Source organism: Ipomoea nil, unplaced genomic scaffold, assembly GCF_001879475.1.
Source record: "Ipomoea nil cultivar Tokyo-kokei standard unplaced genomic scaffold, Asagao_1.1 scaffold2848, whole genome shotgun sequence".
In the NCBI taxonomy this organism is placed as follows: Eukaryota; Viridiplantae; Streptophyta; class Magnoliopsida; order Solanales; family Convolvulaceae; genus Ipomoea; species Ipomoea nil.
This window is the reverse complement of record NW_017619276.1, coordinates 1453919-1476832: the sequence shown is the minus strand read 5'-3', so window position 1 is coordinate 1476832 and position 22914 is coordinate 1453919. Positions and strand designations below refer to the sequence as shown.

The window sequence follows — 22914 nt, the reverse complement described above, 5'->3', positions numbered from 1 at the left end:
GCAACAGTAGAGATTGGAACAGCAAGTACATCCCTTGCCATTTTAGAAAACACAGGGAACCTATCAGAATTCAACTTCCACCATCTTAGAAGGTCAAAAGAATCCTCCCCATCCACAATGACCTCAGACAAATACACCTCCAACTCAGTTCTTTTCATTGACATATCACCACTACCTAATCTTTGTTTCTTAATCTGAGATTTCAATAATGCTTGAGGTTTCCCAACAGAAACATAATCAGAATCACAACCCCAAGACACCAACTTCTTCTTCAAGAATCCTAGGGCAGTATCATTGCTGGAAGCATTATCAACTGTGACACTGAAAATTGATTTTCACTAGTACAAAATAGGGCATAGGAGACTGACATTTAGCTACTGTTGTTAAAAAAACAGTAGTGTATTCTTAATTAAAAAATTCGCGGTGGCAATTTCGTAATAATTGATAGATAATCCGCCACTGTTCTTAGTTGTAATGGATGCGGATTAAAAAATTAAAATAACGCTTTAAGATTCCGCTACCGTTTCTAGTTGAAACAGTGGCGGAAAAGAAAAATAAAACTCTACCGTTTCCCTTGGAAACGGTGGCGGAATGTATTTTAAAAATAATTAATTACAATTCATTTTTATTTCGCCACTGTTACTTCTAGAAACTGTAGCAAAATATCAATCTAAAACCCTAGCTACACCACTCCTTATCGAACAAACAAATCGAACGAAGGAAGAAAGAGAAAGCCCCGTCGAAGAAGAACGAAGCTCCCACATTTACGCTGAACGACGAACGCCCTTTCCTCCGGCAGCCGACGCGAAAGCCATCTCCACAGCTCGTCACTGCCTCCGATCTGCCCGCCACAGCCACCATTACCGTCACTGCCTCCGCCCACCACACCCAGCGTCACTGTCTCCGCCCACCACAGCCACCGTCACTGCCTCCATCACAGGTTTGTTCTTCATTTATTTATTTATTTTTAATTTTAATTTTATTAGGTTTAGGGTTTAGAAACGACTAAGGACTCTGCCTCTCTTTCACCGTAAGCAGCGGGGTTACCAAGTCTCCCAGTCAAGGAGCTTGATGCCGATCATTTTCATCATCAGAAATGACTAAGGTCTCTGCCTCTCCTTCACTAAATTTAATGAAATGAACATTTTATTTCCTAGCTCTGGTGTTTTTAATACAATTAGTTACTTTAGATAGACTAGTTTACTTCATTACGGAGTAATAATTATTGACATTTTTCTGTTTGTTTTTGGACTATTAACTAAAATGTTTAGTTGTATGCACAATCAAACTTATGAATTTATTTGATCTCTGTGCACACAAATGTGATTTGGAAGTGAAGAGTTTATGTTGACATGTCCTTGCAATGTAATGAAATTTGATTACGTACTTGTGGCATGTGTTTCTTATATTTGCTTAGCATATTGTTTTAAAGTAGTTCCTAGGTGCTTGGTTGTAGACTTGTAGTTCAATGTGGTAGATAATAAACTTGTCTTGATTTATGTTGAGGCATTTGATTGAAAAAAAAAAAAATAGTTCTCAATGACCTTTCATTACCTATCTTTTTTCTTTGCTGAGGAGTATAATAAAATACAAATGGCAGTTTAGAATTAGTGAAGGCAGGGCTTTTATTAACTGTTAAATTCATGTCTCTTGTAATATCTAACTTTAAATCCAGTTGGATTAACTGTACATTGCACCACTCTTTTTTCTTGCAGTCCTCCATTCTTTTTTCTTGCAGTCCTTACCATAACCCTTTTGGCCTATAAATCTATAACATTAAATATGCCCAGAAAGTGACATGGTTAAATTATTATGACAGAACTGGCATGATATGTATTGTTTATCCCCACAATTAGCTTATGTAGGAACATATTTCACTTTAAAATAATTTTATTGTCATATGAAAATTTCAGTTGGAAAAACATCCAACCCTGTGCTTTGCAGTCGGTTGAGTCTCTCAGGATCCCGTTAACTTCGACTTGCTATTTTGACTGGAAACTGAGGTGAGTAAACTTCTGCCGGAATTGCTTGTTTGTTAATTGTCTGCTATTTCCATTTTTTTTTAATTTTCAGATTTTTTTGCCCCCATGATTTTTTGGGGAGGGGTAGACATTTGCCATGGCAATGCCTTTCTAGCATCCGTTGATGGTCCTGGCTTTTTAATTCTGCAAGCTGGGCAAATAAAGCATTGCAATATTTTATGGTATAAGGACTGGAAAAAGCACTGGTATAAGGATCGTCCCTCCCCCATTAACATTCGTTAGACGACAAACTCACCAAATTGTATAAATCATCCGACCCTGTGAATCAACATAGAGATATCATTTAGCAGTAAAAAATGAAAGTAGTCCTTTTCATTATTGATTGCAGTCCTGCCATTTCCCAATCAAAACAAAAACCAATTCCAGGGACCACATTGTGGTTCTTGATTTCTTTATTCATTGTTATTATTACATACACAAATAAAGTTGGGAACTATAGCCTCTTGATTGAGCTGATCTCAGGCTCGTACCATTTGCATTTGGGCACACAAAGTTGGGCAACTTTTGGGTGTGAAAAGGGGGTTTCAATTCCCTCCTCCCACTGAACTGGCTGTGGGATCAAGCAGATAATTATTTCATGTTTTGTTTTTATTAAATTTGACAACAAGAATGATGATCACCATCTGTCATCTTCTGTGCAGTGTAGTATGTAATATTTTAAAAATAATACATCCTCGTATAGTAGTATGTTTAATGTTGTTGTTGGTAGAGATTAGAGTTTAAAAGGTGGATACATGCATATATGGTAGGTAAGTGTAATAAAAGATTAGGAGACATTGATGCTTAGCTTTGCTAATTGATTATGAGATAGCAGTGTTTACTGCAAATATCAGAGTTGTGGGTTGGTGTGAATTCAATGAGTTTTCATTTTTCAACACTCTTTGTCTGTCATCGTTGTTGTTTAGTCTGTACCACTGCCTCGGTACGGACTTTAGTGACTGCAATATTTTAGTCTGTTGCTCTTGACAAGACTTTAGTGACTCGGTTTACGTCATTGCAATCAATAACCAGAGTTGTTATAATCCAGTATGGTATTGAAATTTATAATTGTTAAATGACATAATTAAATTTAGAGTATACATGGGAGGATGGATCTATGAGGCTATTTAGCTAAGATCTATGCTCCCCTTGGCCCAATGATGGGCTGCTAGCTGGGCAGTCTCTGAGGGCATCAGCTTGATGTGGGAACTGGCAGTTAAACACTGTGCAGATATTGTTTGGTGGATCTACACTTGTGTAGAGATGAAGCCATTGATTTGTTTTGCAGGTAGGTGGAAGCTTGAAGATGAAGATCATTATTTGTTTGCTTTATGAGCTCCCAAGCTTTAGCTATGTGCATATCTTGCATCTTGAGGCAAAAAGCTACTCTAGAAGAAATTCTTAGGTAGTTTATAGCCTTAGGGGCCCATTCTGGCTTGCGCTAAGATGGGGGAGTCTTGATAGGCTCCAAGTATAGCACACACTCGGAGTTGGGAGTGTCTTGAGCTCATTTGGATCCATAGGACTTGAAAAATGAAAATCTGAGAGAAAATAGTAATTAAGTACATGATGATGGAATAAATGTTCCCCACTTAAAAAAAAATGACATAATTAAAAAGAAAATCAGCATTAAGTACATGACAATCCATTTCTATTATGCATTTAGTTAGTCCATTGTGCTTTGGCAGATGATTCTCTTTCATTCTATAAAAGTTTTCAAAGGAACATTATTTTATTAGTAAATGATATGATTATGGTTCTGCAGGACTTGATCACCAAGCCAAGATATCTTGTTACATTTACAATTGGCTATGGAAAAAAAATATTGATGCTGCAGTGAAGAAGGTTTGTCTAAATTCTTACCCTCTTGCCCTAGACTAAATATTGTTAGTCTCTTGTCTATTTCCTATTAATTCTTACCCTCTTGCCCTAGACTAATGAGGTTCTTTAATTACAAATTAGGTTCTTTGATGAATTAGGTAGCTTGACAAATTAGGTATTTTATTAGTCAGGTATATATATTGAATTTGCTTATGAGTTATGTATACTTCGATGATACATTAGGTATTTTGATTACGAATTAGGTAATTTGATTTCAATTCAAATCACCTAATATCGTTTATAATTACATCCATCATTGCGTATCCATATCTCCATAGTACTTAGAGTAGCATATTATGAATTTACAGATATGGATCGGAGTTGGATGTATGAAAAACGCACTACATTCAAATATATTCAAGGGGTTCAAGAGTTTATACAATATGCTGAAGAAAATAGGAGTAAAAAGGCGGAAGACTTTATTGTCTGTCCGTGTTGCGATTATAATAATTTTAAAAGATATCGTAGTTCCGAAGAAGTGATGGATCATTTGATTCGCCGTGGTTTTAAGGAAGGGTACAAAAGATGGATATGGCATGGTGAAAGCTTACTTCCTAGTACAAGTGCAAGTAAGGAAACTCATGCACAAAGTGAAACTCAAGCAAATTGTCAAACTCAGGAAGATAATAAGAAGAATAATGCATCTCATGTTAGCAATGATGAGGATGATGAAGATAATGACCGAATAGATGAAATGATGCGTGATGTACAAGAAGATTTTAGTGAAATGCCTCATGAATTTAAAAGTTTGTTTGACAATGCTGAAAAACCTTTGTTCCCTGGAAGTACTAAATTTACTAAGTTATCTGGTGTGCTTAAATTATATAATTTAAAAGCAAAAAATGGATGGAGTGGTAAGAGTTTCACAGGATTATTAGAACTACTAAAAGACATGCTTCCTGGTGACAATGAACTTCCTAATTCAACTTACGAAGCAAAAAAAATGTTGTGTCCTTTGAGTATGGACATTGAGAAGATACATGCATGTCCAAATGATTGTATTTTGTATAGGAAAGATTACAAAGACTTGAATGTGTGTCCAAAGTGTGGAGCATCACGTTATAAAAACAAAGATGCGTGTGAGAATAAGAAAGGTCCCCCAGCCAAAGTATTATGGTATTTACCTGTAATACCAAGATTTAAACGCATGTTTGCTAATCCAAGAGAGGCAAAAAATTTGCAATGGCATGCTATTGGGAGAAAAGAAGATGGAAAATTGAGACATCCGGCTGATTCACCGCAATGGAGGAATATTGATAGGAGGTGGCCTGATTTCGGTTCTGAAAATAGAAATCTTAGACTTGGACTGTGTACTGATGGAATGAATCCTCATGGTAACATGAGCAGTCGACATAGTACTTGGCCTGTTCTTTTAGTAGTTTACAATCTTCCACCTTGGTTGTGCATGAAAAGAAAATATATCATGTTGTCGTTGTTGATATCAGGGTCTAAACAACCAGGAAATGACATTGATGTATATCTAGCACCGCTTATTGAGGATTTAAAGATGCTGTGGAATGAAGGTGTGCCGGTGTATGATGCTTATAGTCGAAGCAGCTTTACTTTACGTGCAATGATCTTTTGCACAATAAATGATTTCCCAGCATATGGTAACCTATCGGGTTATACTACTAAAGGAGCTAAGGCATGTCCAATTTGCAAAGATGAAACTCCCAGTCTATGGTTGAGTAACAGTAGAAAGAATGTGTTCATGAGCCACAGGACATTTCTCCCTACTGATCATCCTTATCGGAAGAAGAAAAAGGCTTTTAATGGAAAATCTGAGACTAAAGTAGCTCGTTTGCCTTTATTCTGGACATGCAATATATGAAAGTGTTAAGAATGTTGATGCTAATTTTGGTAAGACTTGTAAGACTTCTCAAAAGACTCCTTGGAAGAAGAGGTCTATATTTTGGGATCTACCTTATTTGGAAGCATTTATCAGTTAGACATTGTCTTGATGTTATGCATGTCGAGAAAAATGTTTGTGACAGCATTATTGGGACACTGTTGAACATTCAAGGGAAGACGAAAGATGGTGTTAAGGCTAGAAAGGATATGATTGAAATGGGAATACGGGATAAGCTAGCACCACAAGAGTCAGGAAAGCGAACGTACTTACCTCCAGCTTGTCATACTTTATCCAAAAAAGAGAAAACAAGTTTTTGTGCCTATTTAAATGGTGTCAAGGTTCCTTCTGGTTATTCGTCGAATATTAAGAAACTTGTGTCGATGAAGGACCTTAAGTTGGTTGGCATGAAGTCTCATGACTGTCATGTATTAATGCAGCACATGTTACCTATTGCAATTCGAAACATCTTACCGAAACATGTTAGACATGCTATTACAAAACTTTGTTTCTTTTTCAATGCTATTTGCAGTAAAGTTATTGATCTGGATGTGTTAGATGATCTGCAAGCTGATGTGGTTGTTACTTTGTGTCAATTTGAAATGTATTTTCCTCCATCTTTTTTTGATATTATGGTCCACTTGATTGTTCATTTGGTGAGGGAAATTAAGATGTGTGGTCTGGTTTTTATGAGGTACATGTATCCGTTTGAAAGATATATGGGAATATTGAAAGGATATGTGAGAAACCGGTATCGACTTGAAGGGAGTATAATTGAAGGTTATGGTGCTGAAGAAGTCATTGATTTTTGTACTGACTATTTAGCTAATGTTGAGTCTATTGGTGTTCCCAGATCTCGTCATGAAGGAAGACTCACCGGGAAAGGTACTATTGGGTACAAATCATTTTCTCCACCTTTGCAGTTGCGAGATAAGGCACACCATCTCGTATTGCAACACCTTTCTGAGGTCCATCCATACTTAGACCAACACATGTCTCTTATAAGACAACAAAATCCTTTAAAAGGTGAAAGATGGGTGGCAATTGAACACAATCGCACATTCATCACATGGTTTAAAGATACGGTGATGAAAGAGTTATCTCAAGTGCCAAATAATGTCAGTGAAACCATCAAATGGTTAGCATATGGACCTGATTTTCTTGTGAGCTGTTATGAAGCTTATGACATAAATGGATATACATTTTACACCAAACGACAAGATGAAAAGAGTGTGGTGCAAAATAGTGGGGTTACACAAGTAGCATTATCAAAAGATTATTCAAGTGCTAAAGATACTAAATCGATTGATGCTGCTATGTCTTATTATGGTGTGATTGAAGAAATTTGGGAACTTGATTACAAAGTCTTTAAAATTCCTCTATTCCGATGTAGTTGGGTTGATAATAGAAGAGGCGTTCGGATAGATGAATTGGGTTTTACTTTGGTTGATTTTGAACGATTGGGTTATCATGATGAACCATTCATACTTGCATCTCAAGCAAAACAAGTGTTTTATGTTTCTGATCCTATTGATAATAAATGGTCAATTGTGTTACAAGGCAAAAAATCTATTGTTGGTGTTGGTGATGTTGTGGATGAAGAAGAGTATGATCATTTTGATGAAACTCCTCCCTTCTCTATTGGTGTTCAGTCTTTACCTTTAGAAGAAGATAACTTTGAAATAAGTTATATGCGTAGCGACCATGAAGAAGGATTGTGGGTTGACAATCGGACATCATAATGTTTTATAGTTAGGTCTATAAATTGTTAAATAATTTATTTTAGGGGTATTTTACTCGGGTTAAAATGCAATTTAGCATGTTTACTAACAATTTTTTTGTTTGTGCAGGTATATATAAATAATCATGACCGATCAATCTACTTTAAATACTGAACGTAAAAAAAGAGGGCCTACAACATGCAACAAATTGAAAAAAAAGAAGCCTGAAGAACTTTCAGTTCAGATTGATGAGTCTGGTAGGATAGGCGGGGAAAATGGCTCGAACTTTGTTTCATACATTGGGAGTTTGGTTCGTACTCGTGTTGATATCAATATCAAAACTTGGCGTCAAGTAGAACAAAGGCTTAAAGATATCATTTGGGAAGATGTTAAGGTATATTCAATAACTTTATATTAATATTGATATATATATATATATATATATATATATATATATATATATATATATATAATGTGCATGTTATTATTCAGGGGCGGTTTGGTATTCAAGATGAGTCAAAGAAGTCAGTGGTTTTGAAAATTGCATCGGGGAGATGGAAAGACTTTAAGAGTAGATTGTTACGTGATTATGTTCACAAGAAGCACAAAAAGTATACTTCTCCTACACAACTTTATTCGTTCTTGAGTGATGAACAATGGGCGAGGTTTGTAGCAAATCGGCAAAGTAAAGAGTTTAAGGTAAATTTAGCTCATTTAGTTATAAGTAAAGTGCTTTATGAATATTACTATGTTATTCAACAAAAAAATAAATATTAACATGTTAGTGAAATCATAGGAAAAAAGTCAAAAGGCAAGGGAAATGCAGGCGTTAAATGAGCATCCACACTTCTTAGGTTCTAGTGGATATGTGAGGAAACGACAAGAGTGGATGAAATCAGACCCTCTATCTTCACAGTCTTCGTGTGAGTTAGTTAGCTCATCTTTGATGTCTAATGATCGTAGCTTTGATTGGATACGAGCAAGAACAAAAAAAGCAGATGATGGAAGTTACTTTATTCCAAATGAAAAAACACAAGAAGTGCTTCATAAAATTGTAAGTATTATATTTTTTTGTTCAAAAAAATGTCATAATAATACATAATATTTATAAAAAATATTAATATTTGACTTCTCTTATTTGTTCGAACAGGTAGAAAAATGTGAAGAAATTAATCAAGGGACATTTGAGCCAAAATGACAACATGACATATTGTCAGTAGTTCTTGGAAAGGATGATCATCCAGGTTCTGCAAGAGGAGTTGGAAGTTACTCTACCATCCAAGGAGTGTTTGGTAGACCAGATCGGAAACAAAGCACATCGCGTGGGGTTTATACAGAAGAAGCTGTCAAACAAATGTTAGAGAAATGTAGGCAAGATATAATGACAGAGGTGGAAGCACAGATGAAACCCAGGATTGATACCATGGACCAGCAACTCAAGTTTCTGATGAACAACATGGTGGGGACACATCTATTTTCACAAGGGGTCTTGGCTGGAACTCCTCAAAGTGATTCACCGCTTTGTGATCAACCGCATACTCGTAGCAGTTGTCATTTAGTTGACACATATCCAGTTGCAACAATTAAGGTAATATCAAAAGTTATTTCTTATATCAAAATATTATTTCTTGTTAGATTAAGATTAACACACGTTTTTTATGAATAGACTCCCACAAGGTGTTCACTAGCAGTTTGTCTCGATGGCAAATCAATTGTTGTTGCAAAGGGTATGGCTCACCCAACTACAGATGAGACTTTGGTGAATCGTCAACCATTGTTTCATAACTGTGTCAGAGTTTGGGTGGATGACGTGATTGAAGGTCGAGAGCAATTTAATCTCCCTATGCCATATCAGCAGTATGTCACTATAGTAGATGTCATTGGTAACTTTGTACAGTGGCCTATGCATTTAGTGACTTTAGATGAGGTATGCATTCTTTTATTTAGTTATTATTAAGTTAGTTTTCGTTGCTTAAAATGTTAGTAAAATTACAATTATTTTATACTTGTAGAGTTTGCCAAAACAAAATAAGAAACTAACAGACCAAAGTGGTGATCTATCCGCTACTGGTACACAACCTCCCCTTGTTGATGATGATGTCTTACAACACTTGGGGGACAATTGCAAGTATTTAGTCAATGCATTGAAAAGCTTTCCATCTGATAAAGATTATATTGAGTTGGGATTGAATGAAGAAATCTTTCATCATAGAAACACAAGTTCTATTTTTGTGATGATGAAAGATATAAAGGATTTGATGCTGATGAATTGGCTAGACGTCTCAATCATACAAGTGTTTATATTGTAAGTTTTTTTTTTTAAACAAATAAAATTATTCTTGTATTAATTTTATATATATGTTTTTTATATTTATTGAAATTTCTTATTAATTATTTCTTAATTTTCAGATTTCTTAATCGGTTGTGCAATAAGTTTAAAGTTAGGTCAATCGGGTATGTTTGTCCGACTCAGATTTGCAACAGTATGCTTAAACGGAATGCCACCAATGTTATATCATATTTCATCCACGTCATGGAGCAGAACAAAGATAAACAATTTATTTTAGCACCATATCATCAAGAGTATGAAATTGTTCTTTTACTTTATTAGTATTATTTCAAGTATTAGGTATTAAATTTTTAATATGTATGTGTGTTTTTTAAATGTAGATCACATTGGTTACTTTTGGTGATTTGCATGCGCTCAAAAAGCGTATGTTTCTTGGATCCCTTGCCTTCTGATCGCGACATTGGTGAAATTAAAGCTTCTATTAATTTGTAAGTAAATATCTTATTATTTATATAAGTATTTTAACTTCTATTATATTATTTATAAATTTTTATGTATGTTTATAATTAATATAGGGCATTTCGCTCTGTTCCTACGAATGGACGAATTAAGAACATCGATTGGAAGCCATGCAAAGTATGTATAGAAATTGAATTTAAGTTTTAATTAGTGTGATATTATGAATTACAATAAATTGCTTAAATTAATAATATATATATGAATTTTGTAGTGCCCGATACAACCTGGAGATTATGAGTGTGGATATTATGTCATGCGATACATGTTTGATATCGTGACAAAATATTCATCTATTGATGATTTGGATAAGGTAAGTGAATTTAAATACAACTATGTATAGTACAGTTAAGTTATATTTTATTAATTAACATAAATTTGATTACTTAAATTTTTTTGTAGGCATTTGAAAGCGATAGTCCGTACTCCATCAATGACATAAATGAGATTCGGGAGCAATGGGCAAAATACTTCTTTTCGGAGTGCGTGTAACTTTTGTTTTATTGATAAATAGTTTTGTTTTGATGATAGTATTGTTTTGTGCATGTTTTGATGATATTATTATATTAAAGTGTAATCGAGGATATAAAGTAGTATTGTGTTTTGATGATAGTATTGTGTTCAAGTGCATTTTGTTAAAGTATTGATGATTGTTTTGTGTTAAAAGTATTGTAGTGTTTCTATGATATTAAAGTGTGACTTTCAAAAAAAAAATGATATTAAAGTGTGGTGATATAAAGTAGTGCATTGATAGATAAATTGTGTTGTGTAGGACTTAAACTGTAACAGGTACAAGAATTATAAAAAAAAAAATAGTGAATTTAACAAAAATAAATTAAATAATTTAAAAAAAAAATTATTCCGCGACTGTTTCTATGTTAAAACAGTCGCGGAAGACCACTGAATAAAGAAAATAAAAAATAAATAAAAATACAATCCGCGACTGTTTGACATCAAGAACAGTCGCGAATTAGTACCCAATTCGCGACTGTTTCACAACAGTCGCGTAATGTCCGAGGCTTTTTGTGACGCTCGTATCTGCGACTGTTGTATAACAGTAGCTAAATGTCATTTACAACAGTAGCAAATGATCAGATCTGTACTAGTGTTTAGACCCTAGTCCAAAAGACGACTTTCTAAAGCCTTTGCAATACTTTCCCCCTTGTGGGAATAGATAGGAACAAATTAAATGATTTTCTTTTGGAGCTTCCACTCACTGTCAATGAAATGTGCAGTTATGAACATGTAGTTTATTATCTGGACTGAGGTCCATGTATCAGTTGTGATACTGACCCTCTGACTACTAGTCCTAAAGGACTTTTTCAAGTTCACCATCTCATCAGAAAATATCTTGAAAATGTCCCTACTGATAGTCCATCTTGAAGGAATTTTAAACCTAGGACAGCAAACTAACACAAACTTTCTAAACCCTTGTCCCTCAACAATCCTAAAAGGCAATTCATCCAAAATAATCATCTCAGCTAAGGCTTTCCTTATCAAGTCTTGATCAAACACCCAAGTACCTAACACCCCTTCAGTTCCTTCACTACTTTCAGTTCTAGCAGAAGAAGATGCAGGTTGGAAAGTAAGCAAGGACTGCTTTGTATCGTTAGAGTAAGGATTTTTAAGGCAGTTTAAAATATGATTTCTGAGAGAAGAAGTCCCATGTTTCTTGGACTCACATGAAAACTGCCTAGCACAGTATAAATATTTTGCCTTGGTCACATTGCCCTCATTGTCTTTGATCATTCAAAGTGATCCCATACAAGAGATATGGTCTCAACCTCTTTCCTTTTCTTTGGAATAGGTGGAGGCAAAGGCTGCTGAGACTGAGATGGATTTGTCTCTACAACTGTGGCTTCCGCCTCAGGTTGACTTCCAAATAGACCATTAATACTTTCCATCTAAAAAGGAAAAGTATCAGTGGGAAATCACTAATGGAAGATCATCAACAATTATGGACAAAGGCATCAAGCATGCACATTACCGCATATTCATATAACTACGTAAATATGCTGAATTCAGTTAATTGCACATTTCATTATGTATGCAGAATTGCACATAAATGATTTAAGGGTCACATATCTATAAACTTAATACTTGCACAGTTTCACACTTACAACTTACAATTTAAAAAGAAATCCATAGTCAGGTATTCAAGCTAAGTAGATGTATGCTACTTTATAATGCTCATCATTTATATGGATTCCACACAGGGGCTAGGGCTTCCACCAGATTAGGGGCAATTAATTAACCCTTTAAGCCTTTAAGGTTTTAACTCCTTTAAGGGACAAGTAAGTGAATGACATGCAATCTGGAAGACTAAAATATCTCAACAGATTCAGACTTATAAATTATAAATTTATAATGCTCATCATTTATATGAATTTCACACAGGGGCACAAGGCCATAGGAGATAGGGCTTCCAGCAACAGATTCACATTATCACAAACTCACAGTCCACACAAATCACAAATTAGGGACAAATTAGGGACACGTGACATGCAATCTATAACTTCTCAATAGATCACATTATCACAGTCCACACAAATCACAATCACAAAAACCATAATCAAAGTATCGCAAATTAGGGACAAGTGATATGCAATCTGGAACTTCTCAACAGATCACATTATCACAGTCCACACAAATCACAATCATAGAAACCATAATCAGATCACATTATCACAGTCCACACAAATCACAATCACAGAAACCCTAATCAAAGTATCCCAAATTAGGGACAAGTGACATACAATTTGGAACTTCTCAACAGATCACATTATCACAATCCACACAAATCACAATCACAGAAATCCTAATCAAAGTATCACAAATTAGGGATGAGTGACATGCAATCTCGAACTTCTCAACAGATCACATTATCACAGTCACACAAATCACAATCACAGAAACCCTAATTAAAGTATCAAAAATTAGGGACAAGTGACTTGCAATCTGGAACTTCTCAACATATCACATTATCACAGTCCACACAAATCACAATCACAGAAATCCTAATCAAAGTATCACAAATTAGGGACAAGTGACATGCAATCTGGAACTTCTCAACAGATCACATTATCACAGTCCACACAAATCACAATCACATAAACCCTAATCAAAGTATCAGAAATTAGAGACAAGTGATATGCAATCTGGAACTTCTCACCAGATCACATTATCACATGTAGTCCACACAAATCACAATCATAGAAACCCTAATCAAAGTATCACAAATTAGGGACAAGTGACATGCAATCTGGAACTTCTCAACAGATCACATTATCACAATCCACACAAATCACAATCACAGAAACCCTAATCAAAGTATCACAAATTAGGGACAAGTGACATGCAATCTGGAACTTCTCAACAGATCACATTATCATAGTCCACACAAATCACAATATATAAGACTATAATGTAATAATCTATAAATTAGGGTTTAGAGATTACTTTATTTCTCCAAATTAAACCCCCGAGAACAAAGGGCTTCGATTCCTAGCCAGCAATATGCAACCCACTGCAGTACCGCACCAGTTAGAGGTCAAGGGTTACCGAAAAGGAATGGGGCTTCCACCGAAGAATAATAGCTTCCACCGGAGACTCACACTTTTAGAGATTGAGAGAAGGGCAGAAGACTAGAAGAGACTCAAGAGAGAATGAGAGAACTCAGAGAACTGGAGAAATGACTGTGACTCTGTGAGAGAACTAGGTTTTCAGAGTAGAGAGAAGAGAGAAGTCAGAGAACGAGAGAGTTCTCTGGAAGAAGCTAGAAGGGAAGAGCTGCGCAAATGACCTATCGTTTCAGCCTTCAGCCCTTCAACGCATAATATATACTACTCCTACACGACGTCATATTACATAGGGTATACCAACCCTTACCATAAATCGGATAATCGGACGGGTTCGGGTGGAAATTATACCCCCCTTACCCGACTTCATTAAACCACATCTTCCAATGCAACAGATCGGATTTGGCATTTCGGGTTCGGGTTTCAAACCACCTATTCGTGTCGGGTTCAGGTCGGTCTGGTTTGGCGGGTTGGTCGTGTAACATCCCCGATTTTCACGACATTTTAAAAACTTAATTACGTAAGGCAAGGTAACTAACAGGTAATATAAAACTTAATTAATAGCGAAAGTCTTAGATTAAAACGGAGAAAACAAGGAAGTGTTATGCCACATCCACCTCAACGTGGATGCACAGGCAAGTCTAAAACTAACAATCTATCTTGTTCAACTACCATGGCACAAAGACCCAAAACACTATCTACAAAGTTCAAGGGAGCTACACTACAACCAACAGCTAGCGCACTCGCCATATCTACTCAGGACCTGTAAAGCAACATAAAGAAAGGGGACGACGCCCGGTCAACGAATATTGCTGGTAACCCATCAATACGCATTAAGTAGCATACATGTATAGTATAAAACAAAACCATTTTCGAAACAGAATACAGTATATATCAATTCAAAAGTCATAGAGAGAAGTCAACTGCAAAGACTCTGTTTCACTCTTAAAGAGAACAAGGGAAATCAACTGTAACACCCCGTGTTTCGACCCCTAAAACCAATTAATCATTTAACCAATTATCCAAAGAAAGAATTAAATTACAATAATTAATTAGGAAAAGGCCCACCATAGTCCGTGGGCCCTCACCTCTAAACCCAACCCCTAGTCCTAAAAGGAATAGAGTTAGCAAGCCTATAGTATTGGGCCCTAATTAGGACTCTTAGATATATAAATAGGGGACATAGGAGGCACCTAGAAACCCCACCACAATAATCTCTCACCACACAAGGAGTTCTAAGAATTCCCCTAGGAGGAATCAAGAAAGAAGAAAGACTTAGAGAAAGACCCTTCATAGCCAAGGAAATTAATTAAGGCTAAGAGGTAACCCATGTCTCAACAAAACCTATTTTCTTAGCTATGATCTCCATCTTAGGCATCCCTCCTATATTCTTGTGTCTTGATGAATTGTTTATGATATTGATGATGTGATCTTGATAATTGGTGATATGGTTTTATCTTGATAATCTTGATGATGATAAGGGTTTCTTGATGATTGTGTGATATTCTTGAGGAATTCGGATTCTTAATGATTATGTGATATTCTTGATGAATTGTATTGGTTCTTGATGTTATAGGATGAATTACGTTCTTGATGAGTTAAATATAATTAGAGCCCTAGGATGTATCGTGAAACTCGTGTGGTGTTATTCTTGATATATTGGGTGGGAATTCGCATGTTTGGGCGTTAATTGTATTTAGGAAGCATGATAGGGTACGTGCCGTACGTTTCTCGCTTTTGATCCGTTAATTGTCTACGTGCTGTCATCAATTGCGTTTAAAAGTGTCTAAGCATGGTTTCGGGTTCCACAATGGATCCTGGGGCGTTTATTCTGAAAGAGAGTCAGTGGGGGGTAGGTGGGGGTAAGGGACCCGCCACCTACCCGCGGCCATAATTGACGTCGCCGGCAGCGGGCAGCCGGCGGGCAGGCGACTGCCCGCCGGGCACCCGTTGCCCGGAGACTTGTCGCCGGCGGGTGACCCTTCACCCACCGGCTACCCGCTGGAAATAATCCCAGCTCGGGATCCCGGATTCCCCGTTTGATGTTCCCCCGACCCCCGTGGTGTCCCAACGGACTCCGACTATCGTGCCTATGTCTGGTTTGATGTTTCGGGTACCGTTCGTAGGATAAACGAGTCTTATATATTACATGCTAGTTGAATTGGTATCCCGATGGCCTAGGTGAAAGAAGTATGAACCCCTTAGGATTATTCTTAGCATGTGAAGGATCGCGCATAGGTTTCGTTATACGATTTCTCCCCCTTCCCAATGTGTTAATGTGGGCTGCATGTGCTTGCTATGACTCCGTCCATCGTGCTAACACATAGCAAGCACATGCAGCCCTGACAATCACATCGCAAGCACATGCAGCCCACATTAACACATTGGGAAGGGGGAGAAATCGTATAACGAAACCTATGCGTGATCCTTCACATGCTAAGAATAATCCTAAGGGGTTCATACTTCTTTCACCTAGGCCATCGGGATACCAATTCAGCTAGCATGCAATATATAAGACTTATTTATCCTACGAACGGTACCCGAAACATCGACTAGACATACGCACGATAGAGGGAGTCCGTTGGGACGTCACGGGGATCAGGGGAACATCAAACGGGGAAGCCAAAATCCCAAGGTGGGGTAAAATCCAGCGGGTAGCCGGTGGGTGAGGGGTCACCCGGTTCTGGGCAGCGGGTGCCCGGAGGGCAGCTGCCCGCCCGCCGGCTGCCCGCTGCCGGCGATGTTAACATTGGCCGCGGGTAGGTGGCGGGTCCCCTACCCCCACCTGCCCCCCACTGACTCTTTTCATCACAGAAAATGCCCCGGGAACCATTGTGGAACCCGAAACCATGCTTAGACACTTTCAAACGCAATTGACAACAACACGTAGACAATTAACGGATCCAAAAGCAAGAAACATACGGCACATAACCTATCATGCTTTTCTAAACATAATCAACACCCAAACATGCGAATTCCCACCCAATACACCAAGAATAGTACCGCACGAGTTTCACGATACAACCTAGGGTTCTAATTACTTTTAAATCAACGAGGACACAATTAATCTTCTAATATCAAGATTCGGTAGGAATACCACATAAACATCAAGAACATTATATAATTATCAAGAACATCATATAATCATCAAGGATACCATATAATCATCAAGAACCTCTTTTCATCATCAAGATCATCAAGATTACCCATGGAATCATAACACCGATTGTCAAGATCAATATAACGAATCATCAACACACAAGAATATGGGGAAAGCCTAAGAGGGGAATCATAGCTATGAAAATAGGTTTTGTTGAGACATGGGTTACCTCTTAGCCTTAATTAATTCCTTGGCTATGAAGGGTCTTTCTTTAAGCTTTATTCTTTCTTGATTTCTCCTAAGGGAATTCTTGGAACTTCTTGTGTGGTGAGAGATTATTGTGGTGGGGGGGGGGGGGGGGGGGGTTCTAGGTGCCTCCTATGTCCCCTATTTATATATCTAAGGGTCCTAATTAGGGCCCAAATACTGTAGGCTTGTTAACTCTATTCTTTTTAGGACTAGGGGTTGGGTTTAGAGATGAGGGCCCATGGACTATGGTGGGCCTTTTCCAAATTAATTATTGTAATTTAATTCTTTCTTTGGATAATTGGTTAAATGATTAATTGGTTTTAGGGGTCGTAACACGGGGTGTTACACTCTCCCCCCCTTAACGGGAAGCTTCGTCCCCGAAGCTTGGTTCTTTGCCGAGCGACTCCCTCTTGGTTACCTGGTGCGAAGAGTTCGGGGTAGCGTTCCTTCATCGTGTCCTTGAGTTCCCATGTTGCTTCTTCGGTCCCATGGTTGGTCCAGAGGACTTTTACCGTTTCTATGGCCCGACGATGGGTGGTTCTTGTCTTGGTGTCCAGGATTCTTACAGGTCTTTCTTCGTATGCTAGAGACTCGTCGAGTTCCACGACCTCGGGTTGTAGCACGTGGCTTGGGTCGTGCACGTGTTTCTTTAGCTGGGATATGTGGAATACGTTGTGTACTCGTTCTAGTTCGATGGGTAGAGCGAGGCGGTAGGCTAGATTCCCGACCCTTTCTACGATTTCATAAGGGCCGATAAATCGAGGGCTGAGTTTTCCTTTTCTTCCGAATCTCATTACCCCTTGTGTGGGTGAGATTCTCAACCAGACCTTGTCCCCGGGGTTGAATTTGGCTTGTTTTCTTTTTAGGTCGGCGTAGGATTTCTGGCGGTCCTGGGCAGCCTTCATTCTTTCTTGGATGTGTTTGACCTTGGTTATGGTGTCTTGTAGGTATTGGGGCCCTAGTGTCACCGGGTCGACCATGTCCTCCCAACATAAGGGGGTTCTACATTTTTGTCCGTATAGGGCTTCGTAGGGTGCCATACGGATGCTTGCGTGGTAGCTATTGTTGTATGAGAATTCAATGAGGTCTAGGTGTTCTTCCCATGTCCCTTGGAAGTCTAACACACAGGCCCTCAGCATGTCTTCAAGAGTCTGAATGGTTCTCTCGGTTTGGCCGTCAGTGGTGGGGTGGAACGCAGTGCTTAGAATTAGTTGTGTCCCCAAGGCCGATTGCAGTGATTTCCAGAATTGTGAGAGGAACCTAGAGTCTCTATCGGACACAATGTCTTGGGGAATTCTATGGTATTTCACCACTCAGTTTAGGTAGGCTTGGGCTAGTTGTGTCATTGTCCATGTCTCCTTCATGGCAATGAATCGCGCCGTTTTGGTTAGTCGGTCCACTATGACCCAAATTTTATCCTTGCCGGTTTTTGTTGGGGTAACCCTTCGACGAAGTCCATGGATATGGAATCCCACTTTCCTTGTGGTATCTCAAGGGGTTGCACGAGTCCCTTGGGTTTGCATCGTTCGGCCTTCACCCTTTGGCAGTTCAGGCATTTGGCCACGAAATCTGCGACTTCCTTTTTCATGTTGGGCCACCAAAACGACCTCTTCACCTCTTGGTATAGTTTGTCACCCCCAGGGTGAACCGAGTATGGGTCGTTGTGTCCTTCTTCCAGGATTTGTTGTTTTAAGTGGGGATGCGTCGTGGGCACGCACCACCTACCTTGGTAGCGGAGACTGCCATCTTCGTGTATTTTGAAGGGTCCTTCTTTCCCTTCGGTTAGGTCGAGGCGAATTTTATCTAGTTCCGGATCCTGCTGCTGTCCTGTTTTGATTTCTTTGAAGAGTGTGGGTATGATTTGTGTGTTGAATAGGTGGATCTCGGGGTGGGTTTGATTTTGCTCTATTATTTCCAAGTTTAGCTTCTGGATGTCTTTGTACAGCTGGTCGGGTAGGACCCAGGTGGCGTTGAGGGAGTGGTTAGCCTTCCTGCTCAGGGCGTCTGCCACAATGTTAGCTTTTCCCTCATGGTACTGAATGTCTAGGTCGTAGTCTTTTATGAGTTCTAGCCACCTTCGTTGTCTCATGTTTAGGACTTTCTGGGTGAAGATGTACTTTAGGCTTTTATGGTCTGTGTAGATCTTGCATTGCACTCCGTATAGGTAGTGCCTCCAAATTTTCAGTGCGAATACGATAGCGGCTAGTTCGAGGTCATGGGTGGGGTAATTTTCTTCGTGGGTTTTGAGTTGCCTGGATGCGTATGCTATTACCTTGCCGTTTTGCATTAGCACGCACCCCAACCCCTTTTTGGATGCGTCACTGAAGACCTCTAATCCTTCCACCCCGGAGGGGATGGCTAGTACGGGTGCCGTGGTTAGTTTATCCTTCAATTCCTGAAAGGCCGTGATGCAGTTGTTGTCCCATCGAAAGGGGGTCTCCTTTTTCATGAGTTTGATGAGAGGTTGAGCTATCTTAGTAAAGTCGGGTACAAACCTCCTGTAGTAACCAGCCAGGCCCAGGAAGCTGCGGACCTCTGACAGCGAACTTGGTGTGGTCCATTCCTTAACGGCATGGACCTTGGCGGGGTCTACCTTAATTCCCTCTTTTGTTATCACGTGGCCTAGGAAGGCCACGCTGTCTTTCCAGAATTCGCATTTGGAGAACTTAGCGTATAGTTGGTGTTATCTTAGAGTTTCCAAGGTTATGCGGAGGTGCCTTTCGTGTTCTTCCTTGTTTCGGGAGTAGACTAGGATGTCGTCAATGAATACAATGACGAAATCATCCAGGTGGGGTCGGAATACCCGGTTCATGAGGTCCATGAATATGGCGGGTGCATTGGTGAGTCCGAAGGGCATTACTGTAAATTCATAGTGGCCGTAACATGTCCTGAAGGCCGTTTTCTGAATGTCTGGTTTGGCCACTTGTATTTGGTGATATCCGGATCTTAGGTCAATTTTCGAGAACACCCCTGCCCCTTTTAGTTGGTCGAACAAGTCATCTATCCAGGGAAGGGGGTACCTATTCTTTATTGTGACTTGGTTAAGTTCCCTGTTGTAACACCACGTGTTACGGCCTTCAATCCCGGATTAATTATTTAATTAATCCCATTAATAATAATTAAATATGATTTAATTCGGTTAGGTTTCCTTGAATTAATTAATAAGGTCCACCATGAACCGTGGACCCTTATCCCTAAAATAAGCCCTTAGTTTTATAAGGAATAGAATTAGTAAACCCATACCATTCAGACCCTAATTAGGAGTCTTAAATATATAAATAGGGATATAGGAGGCACCTAGATCTTTCACCACCATAATCTCTCACCACACAAGAAGTTCCAAGAATTCCCTTAGGAGAAATCAAGAAAGAAGAAGGCTTAAAGAAAGACCCTTCATAGCCAAGGAATTAATTAAGGCTAAGAGGTAACCCATGTCTCAACAAAACCTATTTTCATAGTTATGATTCCCCCTTAGGGTTTCCCCATATTATTGTGTATTAATGACTTGTGATGATTATTATTGATGATTGATGTGATGATCCCATGGGTAATCTTGATAATCTTGATATTGGGAGATTCTTGATAATTATGATGTTCTTGATTATTATATAGAGTTCTTGATGATTAGGTGTTGTTCTTGATAATTGTGTGATGCCCTTGATGCTTATGTGTTATTCTTACCGAATCTTGCAATTAGAAGGCGAATCGTATTCTTGTTGATATAAAAGTGATTAGAACCCTAGGTTGTATCGTATGATATTATTCTTGGATTATCGGGTGGGGTAATCGCATGTTTGGGTGTTGATTATGTTTAGAAAAGCATGATAGGTTATGTGCCGTTCGTTTCTCGTATTTGATCCGTTAATTGTCTACGTGTTGTCGTTGATTGCGTTGTAAAGTGTCTAAGCATGGTTTCGGGTTCCACAATGGTTCCCGGGGCAAAATTGTGTGATAAGAGTCAGTGGGGGGTAGGGGACCCGCCACCTACCCACGGCCGGAATGGTGATCCCGGCAGCGGGCAGCTGGCGGGCGGGCAGCTGCCCGCCGGTGACCCGCTGCCCGGAATAGTGAATCCGGCGGGCAGCCGGCGGGTGGCCCCCCCACCCACCGGCTACCCGCTGGAATTTTCCCCATCTTGGGTTCCCGGCTTCCCCGTTTGATGTTTCCCCGTCCCCCGTGGTGTCCCAACGGACTCCGTTTATCGTGCCTATGTCTAGTTTGATATTTCGGGTACTGTTCGTAGGTTTATGAGTCTATTATATTGCATGCTAGTTGAATTGGTATCCCGTTGACATAGGTGGAAGAAGTATGAACCCCTTAGGACTATTCTTAGTATGTGATGGATCACGCATAGGTTTTGTTATACATTTTCTCCCCCTTCCCAATGTGTTAATGTGGGTTGCATGTACTTGCTATGTGTTATGTGTGCATGTAACCCCGAGTTGGTTAAGATCAATCGGGCTATACGGGCAGTCGGGTGGGCTGAGAACCATACCGGCTGTTAACCAGGCTGGTAGAGACCGGTCAGGTATATAAATATTATATAGGACTAAGTTCCACTATACGAGCAGTCGGATGGGCTGAGAACCATACCGGCTGTTAACCAGGCCGGTAGAGACCGGTCAGGTATATAAATATTATATAGGACAAAGGTCCACTATACGGGCAGTTGAATGGGCTGAGAACCATCTCAACTGTTAACCAGGCTGGTAAAGACCGGTCAGGTATATAAATATTATGTAGGACAAAGGCCCATCAGTCGGTTGCGATCGACTCCTCCGTAATGTGAGACGGGGCAGGGTGCTGCGGGGTCGTGTCAGAGCTATATGCGCTGACCCTCATGTATGGGCATGCGATTGGTCCTGTGGCGCCAACAAAGTGTGCTATGGGATGAGATATAGATGAGTTGTGGTTATGAGTATCTTGGGGAATGTGACTTATGCCAGGGATTTTTATGTTGGGTTATGATTATTAATTGTGCTCAGCTTTATCTGTCTTGCTTATCGTAGATTGTATATGCTTGTTATACTGTCGCTTGTGTCTAGCCTTATCTGTCGAGTCATTCCCGGTTTTCAAAGCTAGAGTTCGTAGGATATATCTTCATGCTCAAAATGATTTTCGTATATCTATATATATCTCTATATGTAATGTATTTCTACGCGTTGGAGTGGGTTACCAACATCTCTCGCTGAACAGATATATTTGGCTTTCAGGCACAGACAAGTAGATCACCAGAGCACGCTATATTGGGATTTAATGAGATTTCTCCTTTATTTTATAAGTTTTAAATATCTTGAAAATCTGGGGTGTTACTGTTGGTATCAGAGCCTAGGTTTGACCCTAGGATAAGACTCTTAAGACCGGACTTTAGGACAATAGGCTTGAACCTCTAGGTATTAAAGAACATAGGATTCAGGAATCTTAGGACGCGCGGTGAGATTGTGAAACCTACACATAACCCCCCCCCCCCCCCCTCACTTTATCCCTCTCTAAAAGAACTCCCCCTACGCTTACCACACCAAGGTAAGGGTGCATCACGCTGACTCATCATTACAATAAATATTGACCCTGAAAACCAGCAACATGGCGCCAATAAGAAGACAGTCAAGGATCCCACACTCCTTGAAGAATGAATCCGAACCTTCAACAAAATCCTCAGATTAGGAGAATGCCTAGAGGAACGCCACGTAGAAATAGCCTCGTTCTACT

General features: G+C 39.1%; 3 protein-coding genes across 5 annotated transcripts; all 3 read left to right on the top strand.

The window, feature by feature from the left end:
- Nucleotides 1-730: 730 nt before the first annotated feature.
- LOC109160468 lies at nucleotides 731-10903 on the top strand. 3 transcript variants are annotated; one of them, XM_019308755.1, is made up of 15 exons: nucleotides 731-940; nucleotides 1039-1105; nucleotides 1914-2003; nucleotides 3787-3866; nucleotides 7602-7866; nucleotides 7965-8171; nucleotides 8269-8526; nucleotides 8623-9060; nucleotides 9139-9399; nucleotides 9485-9777; nucleotides 9882-10055; nucleotides 10143-10250; nucleotides 10338-10398; nucleotides 10493-10591; nucleotides 10681-10903. In XM_019308755.1, the coding sequence occupies exons 8-15, from the start codon at nucleotides 8827-8829 to the stop codon at nucleotides 10768-10770; spliced, it is 1320 nt and encodes a 439-aa protein (XP_019164300.1). In that variant the 5' UTR covers nucleotides 731-940; nucleotides 1039-1105; nucleotides 1914-2003; nucleotides 3787-3866; nucleotides 7602-7866; nucleotides 7965-8171; nucleotides 8269-8526; nucleotides 8623-8826; the 3' UTR covers nucleotides 10771-10903. The 3 variants fall into 3 exon arrangements, with proteins under 3 accessions (XP_019164300.1, XP_019164301.1, XP_019164302.1); XM_019308756.1 differs by lacking the exon at nucleotides 1039-1105; XM_019308757.1 differs by lacking the exon at nucleotides 9485-9777 and having other exon boundaries at nucleotides 9946-10055.
- On the top strand, nucleotides 4384-5733 carry LOC109160506. Its single transcript, XM_019308794.1, has one exon. It carries the CDS (start codon nucleotides 4384-4386, stop codon nucleotides 5731-5733), a length of 1350 nt encoding a protein of 449 aa, XP_019164339.1.
- LOC109160505 lies at nucleotides 5868-7493 on the top strand. Its single transcript, XM_019308792.1, has one exon. The coding sequence runs from the start codon at nucleotides 5868-5870 to the stop codon at nucleotides 7491-7493; it is 1626 nt and encodes a 541-aa protein (XP_019164337.1).
- Nucleotides 10904-22914: the final 12011 nt, after the last annotated feature.